Below are 10,101 nucleotides of genomic sequence, written 5' to 3'. Positions count from 1 at the left end.
GCCAGGGAGTCCCAGGGCCTCTGGGCCAGTCCCAGGGGGTGTTTTTGCCATTCCCAGTCGTGGTCACTACAGCTGCTGATGTGCTCAGGCCTGAGTGCCAGCCCTCAGCCAGAGCTGGCTTACAGGACAAACCCTGGGCATTATGTGACTAACACCATCAGTTTTAGTTAACTAAAAATAGATGACCAAGGTGCTTCTGCAGCTGTTTAACACCAAGCCAGCTGCTTTGGAGACTTTCACATAATCTTGTGTAGTTACCTGCAAGAAATGTATCATTCTAAGAAATTTTCCCAACTGACATGAATAGAGGCTTGTAGGATATTTTAGGGGAAACCCTCCAAGCCAGGGACTGGGCTCTGGCCAAGCCATGGGTCCTCCTGGTCAGCAAAAGTGCCAGGAGACCCAGGAGTTCATGGGCTAAAAATACAGTCCAGTTCCTTTGACTTGCTGATTTGGGCCTAAAAACCTGGACCCACTTTTGGAGCAAATTCGGAGACCTCACCTACGGGTGGATGCACCACGTGGGATTTTCCCAAGTGCTTGCAAGAGTTCTCCAGGTCCTCGCTGTGAAATGGGGCTCCCCAGCGACTGCAGACTCTGCGTGATGGTAAAGTATTTAGGCAATTGGGGATGTGTCTTTCTCAGTCCCTATCCTTTCTCTCCTGTAATAATGATTAGGTGTATTACCTTGCTTCTTTTTGCTTGTTGCTAAAGCCAAGCATGTAGTTGTATTGAATGTATAATTTTACTTTTGTGTTGCCTTAACCCTCACAGTAAAATAAGACCATTCTTCCCATTGGTTTCTGTGCTCTTTAAATCAGCCCTGTCAGCTGGCAGAACAGGTATCAGAACCTGATGAAAGCCAGGCTCTGCTGTGATCTAGCTGGGCCCATGGAATGCAGTGGGCCACTGTCAGTCCATGGAACCCATGGGAGCAAGGCTCAGATGGGAGAAAGGCGTGCACCAAGGAACCCCAGAGACCCTGATGGAGCCAGGGCTGCAGGGTGTCACACAGGGAGGGACCTCATGGCAGCAGGAGAGCACTGTGAGGCTGTGGAACAACGTGGCACCAAGGTTCCACTGGGACTTGACAGAACCCCATGGACGTGGATGGCCCCAAACGGGGCCCAGAGACTCTTCCCAGACAAAGCCCAGGGCGGGGGATTTGCTTTATTCAGCGCCGGGTGTGCGGGGATATCTCCTCCTGACAGCACACAGCACACAGAGATTACAATGGATGGTTACACTCTATGCACATTCATGGTTTTCCTTAGAAAAGGTGTGGTTATGCAAACGATCTCTCAGCACTCATTACCATCATTAGCGTGTGCCAGGCGCAGGCGCAGCGCGCACTGGGGAAGTGGCACTGAGGAAGGCTCCGCGTCTTCCTCGGGGGTCTCCTGATGAAGGCTGGACATCTTCATCGCTGTGCCCTTTGCACCTTTCTCCTCTAGGCATGCACAGTCTCTTGCTGGCAGTTTCAGCAATTTCCTCACTGGTTTTAGCAAGCTCTGCCCTTCATTTCTGCCAGTTTTGTTCCCTGTTTCTTGCCAACATTCATCCTGTGTCTTGAGCTTGTGGCTGAATATTTGCAAGCTTCCATATTGGGTGCAGTGTCTCTTATTCTTGCCCAAGTATGCCCGGGCACAGTGCTTTTAACCCTTTCACAGCCAAGGACTGGAGAGCCACTCCTGGACCCTGGGAATTCCTGCAGGTGCACCCACCTTTGCAGACAATGAGGCTCCAACCTCACTGTGAGAGGGCCCAGCTTTTACACTGTTAAACAAACAAGCTGACACCGCTGCTGGTGGGGGAACATCTGGTTTCATTCTCCTGATTGGCTTCTCCCAAAGCCTGGCCAGGGCTCAAGGAGGAACCAAGGGAGGTGACTTTGATCCCACAGCCTCAAACAAAGCCAGATGGGATCTGGCCTGCTTTCTAAATACAGGAATGTAAATCCATATTTCACCAATGAACACATACAGAGATCATATTGCTAATAATGATTCATTGATGAGTGGATACAAATATTACCTTTGGTTGGAAGGTTCATCTGGAGCTCAGCTTTGCCTCAGGGCCTGTTGTTCAGGCCTCAGTCAGGGCCTGGTGAGGCCTCAGTGCTTCACTCAGTGCTTTGACCTACAGATGAACTGCAACCTTCAGAACAATTGCAATACACAGTTTAAATTTAGGTATTAGGCACAAAGGCATCAGCTCTTGTTCTTCAATTAAGTGCTGTTCAAGTTCATTACTCAGAGCTATAATTTTAATTCCTTTTAAAACATGCTTAATTAGTTGCTATTCTCTGTTATTTATCAAATGCCCGTTCTTTCCTTGAGACTGTGTCTCTTTTCAGACAAGTCTCAGTACTCCATTTCCAGCACAAGGTGTCACAACAACTCCAACATGGAATCATAACACACCAAGTGCTCACAATGCAATGATTGCAGTGACTGCCGCAAATGCATTTCACAGCAGCCTCCAATTTGGGAGCCAATCCCACCATGAGGAATTTTCTTCTTGCTGCCTCTCTTCTCCTGATCTTTCTATTGAGGTGATTCCTGATTGCTGGACCTCAAACCCAGCACTGATAGACATTCCTACAACATTGCTGTCTTGGCATAGCCCAGGATCCTCCCTGGCCAGCAAGCAGATAATCCAAGGCTGTGCAGTTCTGCAGAGCCCCATTTGTGTTTGTTGGAGCTCGCAGAATGTGCTGTTGGATATTTTAACAGCATCACTTCTTTCTTCTTCTAATAATTGATTTAGCTCATTAATGTAAATTGGGTGCAGCCATGCACAGCCAGGGGTTTCCATTTCCCCATTGGGCCATTGTTAAGGGCATGGAGCACATCTGGGAGATGGGTTCTCCATGGGGACAGGTTCCCATCTCCTCATTTTTTCAGCTGCTCTTTTAACAACCCCTTCACCCATTCAACCAATGCTGCAGCCTGTGCATAGTCTGGTACATGAAAAGCCCTGCAGGCTTAATCACTGTATTTTTTACAGGAACAGACAAAGCACTCTGCATCACAGTATTAGCAAACCCTGTAAAAACAGCCAATTTCCTCCCTTCCTCCTTTTTTCATTGTATACAATCTCACAAAGTTGACCACTGACATTAGGGTCCTGGCAAATCCTGTTCTGTAGGGTATTTAGTGTTACATCCCTGAGCAGCCAAAGCTACCAAATTAGTATTGTCAGCACTACTTCACATTGTTACAATTTTATATGTAGATATACATATTGATATAGATAGACAGACCTAGACATACATATAAAAATATATAAAAATATATATATGAAAGTCTTTTATCGTACTATAAATACATATATAGTTATTTATTATATTGATATTTCACTTGCCACAATGCATCTGAGCTCAAGATTAAAACCTTCTTCTCTTGCTCCATGTGGGAGCATTCCAACAATAATTGTTCCTTCTGAAGCTGCTGTTTCCAATGGACTCTTTACAAATTCATCTTTGTCTGCCCAAACCCACAAGTTCTTTTCCTTTTCCATGTGCAATTTTTGGATGCATTTGAAGCCATCCAGGGGTTCAGCCTCTTTTACCCGACTGCCCCACTGCTCCCACGGGGCTCCGGCCTCATCCCACTCCAGAGCCACGGAACTCCAGGGAAGGGCTTCCCATCTGGGAATTTCTGATGGCACTGATTCCTCACATTTACACTGAACAAGTGACATTTTGTTGGGATCTGGCCAGACTGTGCCAGTTTTGTTTTGCCAGTGGGCAGGGTCAGCACCAAAGACACAGACACCAACTGAAGGAATCAGTGTCATTTCCTGCAGCTCAAAGCAGCAAAGAATCACAACAGGAGCAGCTCAGCAATGCACCCAACCATCCCCACCAAAGATTGCCTGCAGTGATTGAGAAAGATCCAGCCCCAGTTACCCTCAGCCTTTACCATCGCCCAGACCCACACAGCAGCTGGGGAAGCTGTCACAGCCAAGGGCTGCAGAGCCACTCCTGGGCACTGGCAATTCCTGCAGGTGCCTCCAGCCCCAGCTGAGGCTCCAAGCCCGCTGGGAGAGGGCCCAGCTCTGACAGTGCTGAATGGACAAACTGACAGCACTGCTAGTGTGGCAACATCTGGTTTCATCCTCCTCTTCGCTCTCTCCCAAAGCCTGGCCAGGGCCCCAGGAGGAACCAAGGAAGCTGACTTTGACCATTCAGCCCCAAACAAGGCCAGATGTCAGATTTCATGGCCTCTAAATATAGAAAGGTCAACACATGTTTCACTAAGGAGTGGCTACATCTATCACAGTGCTAATGACCATGCATATTTCATCAGGGAGCAGATACAAAGATAACCTTTGGTTGGAAGGTTCATCCAGAGGCCACCTTTGGCTCAGGGCCTGCTGTCCAGGCCTTGGCACTTCAGGGACGTGCTTTAGTGCTGGGCTTGGCACTGCTGGCTGAGCGGCTGCCCTGGGTGAGCTCAGAGGGCTTTTCCAACAGAAAGGATTCTGTGATTCCATGATTTTATCCACTGCATTCAGCTGGGTCCATGTTAGCAGCATTCATTTGCTCAGAAAGTCTCCTCTTGCCCAGCTCCTGTGGCCTGAGGCTTCAGCTCCTTCAGCTCCTGGTGCTGAGCTGCTCATGCTGAACGAGACGACTCAGAGAGAAGAGCACAGTCCATGCAATTCCTTCTGGGACACGCAGAGGGGAGGCTGTGCAAACAGGAGCATTGTTTGCTGTGGCCTCCTCTCTGCCCTTCACGCCTTTCAGCACTTGGAACCAGCCAAGAGCTTTCTCCAAGAGTGCAATGGAGCAGCTGTTCCTGCTCCTGGCTCTGGCTCTCTCCAGTCTCTGCCCTTGCCTGCTTCTGTCCCTCGTGCTGTGCCCTCTGTTCCCCCAGGGCTGGCTGGCTGCTGCCCAGGACTGTGGCACTGGCACAGATCCAGTGCTCCAGAGCCTCCTTTCTGTGCCCTTGGAGCTGCCTGGGCACAGCAGCCTTTTCCATCTGCAAGCTCCCCATGGACAGGGAGTGCCCAGCTCCGTTCCTTGCACAGCCTCCAGGAGCCCAGGGCTGCCATCTCAAGTCCCTGCTGGCACTGGGGGCTCCTAGGTGCCTCAGGCTGCTGTGACACCGCTGCACATGGGAGGGAACAGGGCCAGGGGCTGTGCTGAAAGTCAGCTCCATCTGCTGCTGCTGCTGCTGCTGCTGCTGCTGCTGCTGTGGGGTCATTTGTGCAGCCCTGGCCCAGAGTCAGGGATCAGATCCTGCCAGTCTCTTCCAGCCCTGGCTGCTCAGAGGTTGGGCCTTGGAGCCTCAGGTGGGCAAAGGCAGCTGCTCCTGGTCCCTCTGTGTGCCCGTGTTCAGCAGTGCTGCTCCATCAGTCTGTGCCCAGCAACGGGGAAAAGCCTCAGCCCTGCAGGGCCAGGAGCTGCCGGGCTCTGCCTGAGCAGCTCAGCCAGCAGGAAGGGAGCTGCTCCACACGGGAACCAGGAGCAAAGGACATTCCTTTGATAGGACATGTTTTCTATTTAAAGGAAGAAAAAAGAAAAAGGGAAAAAAATAGGTAAATTGTAAAAGATAAGAATAAAATCCAAGTGTTAGTAAAAAAACATAACATAATCTTAGTGAAAAAGACAAAACATAAATGCAAAGTTACATTCTTTGCATTAAGAAGTAAATTATTTTAAAAAGAGAACTCAGTTATTTACATTGTAAATGTGCTGATGCCATGGATGCATCTTACTGACCTCAGCAGCCTTTTAAAAGATTTTGGGCTTTGTTTCCAACATTGGTATTTTAAATTGTGGTTGAAGCAAGAGGAAATTGTTTTGTGCCCTTCCAGCTCCAAGCAGGACTGGGAATGGAAACTCTGTCAAAGCCCAAATCCTTTAGAAGATGCCCTTCCTTCTCACCCTGTGAATGAGCTGCACATTCCCTTTGAAACTGTCAGGGATTTCTTAAACACACAAAGTCCCACTTGCAGCTTTTTGCTCTGGTTTGGCAGTGCAGAAGGGCAATTCTCCATCCACCAGCTCCAGACTGCACTGCCTCAGGAGCACGGCCCACTCGCCAGCTTTGGCCCACTCGTGGCACTGCTAGAGGAGGAACAAAGTGCAACTGCACAATTCCAGCCAATCAAGAAGGAAGAATGGGACAGACAAAACAGCCTGTACAGATCCAGGCGTTCAGCTGGGACTGTGGAGAGTTTGGGTCCTTGCCAATTGGATGTGTGTCCCCAGCTGCAATCTCTGGGCCTGCAGCAGAGTCTCACTCACCTGCCAAAGCAGAAAGCTCAGGCGCTGTGCTCGCAAGGGGCTCGTCTGATGCAGAGCTGTCAGAGCAATGTGAGGGCAGAGCCAGCCCAGCTGGGCCCAGGGCTGAGCCCAGCAGAGCCCTGGCAGAGCCCAGAGCAGCCTCAGCAGCCGCAGAGCCCGGCTGCAAGGAGAGAAAGCAGAAACCGCCCGTCAGCTGAGGGCTCCTGTGCCCTTGTGCCAAGGTCTGCGGTGCCCAGGCCGTGCTGGCTATGCCCAGAGCTGTGCCCAGAGCTGCCCAGCCCTGCTGCCTTTGGCAGCAGAGCAGGAGGGCAGGACATGTGCCCAGCCTGCAGCTAGCCACAGCACATCCAGCCCTCAGCAGCTGCCCAGAGCCAAAAAGCAGCTGGGCAGCAACTGAAGAATTCATTGCATCTGCCCCAGCAAAGGGGGAACCTTTGGTGCCCGGCCAGGCCGTGCCAGGCCCAGATCTGGGAGCATCCCCCTGCCTGTGGACTCACCTGCAAATTGGGCCTGGAGCCTGGCTTTGAAGAAGGTGCCAGAATCCAAGTCCATCATCTTCAGCTGGCCAGGCCGAGGAAGGGATTGTCACCCTTGAGGTTTTCCTTGGTGTCTCCAGCAGCAGCCCCACCTGGTACAGCTTCCCCAGGGGCTCCTTCTCCTTCCCTGGGGCCAGACCAGGCTGTCAGGGCTCTGCCCAGGGCCCCAGCCATCCATGAACCAGACAAACCAAACCAGGGGGGATGGTGGCCACCAGTGCTTGCCACACCAGGTCTCCAGCTCAGCTGCAGCTCAAGAGCTGCGTGTTCCCTTCTGCTGACCCCTGCTCAGAGCTACAGGCAGCACAAAACCAGCCTGGTTTGCTTTGCCACTGAGTGCCAAGAGATGTGTGGAGCTGGTACCTGCCAGGCCCCTGGATCCAACTGTGCATGTGGATCTCTCCCATCTTCTAGGGCAGAGGAACACCCTGCACCCAAGGATGGCAGAAAAGCTCTTCTAAGGATGGCCTGTCTGAGGGTTGCATGGACAAACACCTCTTAATGATATCCTGGCACTCTGGGGAGAGAAACCAGAAATCACCAGTCAGCTGGAGAAGTTGTCCCCCTGTTCCTGTGCCCAGGCCATGCTGGCTGTGCCCAGAGCTGGGCCTAAACTTCCCCATGGATGCTCTGTTTGGAGGAGAGCAGGAGAGCAGGACCTGTGCCACCTCCTCAGCAGCTGCCAGAGCGGGATGCCCACGAGCCCGCTGCTGTCTCCCAGCACTGGGATTCCCCCCCGGTGCCCAGAGATGAGGATCCACCTTGAGAGAGCCATCGTGGGAACAAGATCCGCCCCCGGATGATCTCCTGGCCCCTCCTGAACGGGTGCTTGCCCATGACCAGGTGGCACAGCAGGAGGCCCAGGGACCAGATCGTCGCTGCCTCGCCGTGGTAGCATTGGTGCTGGATCCACTCTGGTGGGCTGTAGGACAGGGTTCCTGTGGAACACAGACACAGCTCAGCAGGGGGATGCTGCTGCTCCCAGAGCCCGGCCCCAGCATCCCTGGCCGTGTGGGGGCTGCCCCAGAGGCACACGGGGTGAGCGCTGCCCTCTCGCCAGCACCTGGGACTTGTGTACAAACTCGGGGCTGGAAAAGAAGCCACAGGTGCTGGAAGAGGGCAGCAGAAACCCTGGGAAGGCCCAACCATGACACACAAAGGAGAAACCCACCCAGTGGTGGAGAAAACCCACTCTCCTCCCCATCTGCATGGCCCCCAGAAATGTTAATAAGCCAAGGAAAACCAGGGGAGTGGAGCAGTCCAAGCCCTTCCTCGCCTGCACACCAAACCATCCAGGGCACGGGGTCAGACCCCCCTCTCTGCTACCCCCATGGGGGTTTGTGTCGGGCTGGCTGCCCCAGCTCCAGCCCCAGCCCAGGCCACAGTGGGTGCTGAAGGCTGTCGGCAGGGCTGGCAGCTGGCCCCCCTCACACCCCACCCAAATCAACTCGGCTCCAGCATCAATCCCATCCCGGCTGCAATAGGGGGAAGCCCCGGTGCTGCACCCAGGCTGGGCCATGAGATGCCCAGGAGCATCCCCTGGAGGGCTCACCTGCAAACTGGGTGTAGGCTGTGTCTTGGAGGAAGGCGCCACAGCCAAAGTCGATGAGTTTCAGCTGCCCGCTGGCCAGGTCGAGCAGGATGTTCTCGGGCTTGATGTCCCTGTGCAGGACCCCGCAGGCGGTGCAGTGCCGCACGGCCTCCAGCACCTGGCGGAACAGCGCCCGCGCCTCCTCCTCGGGCAGGAACCCCCGCTCCGCCAGGAAACCCGAGAGCTCCTGGCACCGCTCCGGACGCTCCAGCACCAGCAGGAAGCTGTCGGGGAGCTCGAGCCACTCCAGGAGCTGAATGACAGCAGCACAGCCACGGGACACCTTGGCCTGCAGCACGATCTCCAGCGGCGCGCTGCTGCCGTCGGGCTGCGGGAGGAGCGCGGTGCCGTCAGTGGGGCTGAGGCCGTGCCGGGGCTCTGGGAGCCCTCAGCCAGCCCGGGATGCTCTGCACGCCCCGCTCAGCCCACGCCCGCTCTCCCCGCAGGGCTCCCGGCGGCTCCCACCCTGCCGGGCCCCGGCTCCTCGCCGCCCGGCCCGGCCCGGCTGCTGCCGCTGGCCCCGCTCACTCACCAGCTCGCCCCAGTGCTGGATGCGATCCCGCGGCACGCGTTTGATGGCCACCTGCGAGCGAGGGAGACCAGCGGGCTGAGCTCGCCGCCCGTCCTGCCCAGCCCCATCCTTCGCCCTTCTCCTCCTCCTCCTTCCCCTCCGCCCGCCGCTGGCCCCGCCGCTCACCGGGGCGCCGTCCGAGAGCCGCGTCCCCGAGCAGACTCTGCCGAAGCCGCCGCGCCCCAGCAGGGAACCCACTCGGTACCGCTCCTGCAGGGCCTCGTGCGCCTTCCCTGCGGGCGAGACGCGGCTGTCAGCGCTCGGCCCGGGGCCAGCAACGGCCCCCGAGCGCCCCTCGAGCGGCCCGGGCCGGGCATCCCCACCCGCCCCGGGCCCCGGCGGCTCGGGGCCGGCGGCTGCGCTGCCGAGCGGCGGAGCTCGGGCCGGGGAAGCCCCAGCGGAGGCGGCGGCAGCGGCCGCGCCGCCTGTGTCCTCCGCGGGCCTCGGGAGGAGCCGGGGACGGGGACGGGGACGGGGACGGGGACGGGACGGGACTTCACGTCGGGTCCGGGGCCGGGCTCGGGCCAGGCGGAGCCGAAGGGCGGCGATGCCGCTCCCGCACCAGGCACTGACGCCCGCCCAGCAGCGCCACCGCCAGTACGGCCAGAACCGGGCGGAGGCGAGAGCGCGGCGGGACGGCCGGGGCCGGGCACGGGGCAGTCCCGCCCGGGGCCGGGGGCGGGCCGGGGGCATGGCCCGGCCCGGCAGGGGAGAGGGAGGCGGGGAGAGGAGAGGGACGCCGGGCAAGGGACCCCGAGAGAAGGGTGCCCGACCGCGGGAAAGGGAGAGAAAGAGAAACAAAAAGAGAGAGTGTTGAAGCGTCTCTGCTTTTGCTGCCGCCGCTGCTGCTGCCGCCGCTACCGCCGCTGCAACTGAAGCACCGGGGCCGTTCGTCCCCGTGTCCGTTCCCCGCTCGCCCCACGAGCCCCACGTTCGAGCCCCGCGCGCCCCGGGCACAGCCCCTGAGTCTGTCCAAACACGGGAACTTTGCAGCGGTGAGCCCAGATGCAGAGCCCTGACTCCTGCACACTGGCACAGCAATCCCCTCGCTTGCTGCTCTGCATTGGCCTGCCTGAGGGTCAAACACTGTCGGGCCACCTTCCCTTGCTGTAGGATTCCTACCTGACCCAAGCACTGCACTTAC

The 10,101-nt window shown here is 56.3% G+C and overlaps 1 protein-coding gene across 1 annotated transcript; it reads right to left on the bottom strand.

Annotated features, from left to right (window-relative positions):
- Positions 1-7,205: 7,205 nt before the first annotated feature.
- On the bottom strand, positions 7,206-9,668 carry LOC143692501 (serine/threonine-protein kinase pim-1-like; the record flags this gene model as incomplete). Its single annotated transcript, XM_077172735.1, has 5 exons — positions 7,206-7,312; positions 7,557-7,733; positions 8,348-8,714; positions 8,919-8,969; positions 9,084-9,668. Coding segments are annotated over 5 exons (1,287 nt in total), but the record flags the coding sequence as incomplete, so codon positions are not given.
- Positions 9,669-10,101: the final 433 nt, after the last annotated feature.

Source organism: Agelaius phoeniceus, assembly GCF_051311805.1.
Source record: "Agelaius phoeniceus isolate bAgePho1 chromosome W unlocalized genomic scaffold, bAgePho1.hap1 SUPER_W_unloc_1, whole genome shotgun sequence".
Lineage (NCBI taxonomy): Eukaryota > Metazoa > Chordata > Aves > Passeriformes > Icteridae > Agelaius > Agelaius phoeniceus.
This window is presented reverse-complemented; position numbering and strand designations above follow the sequence as displayed.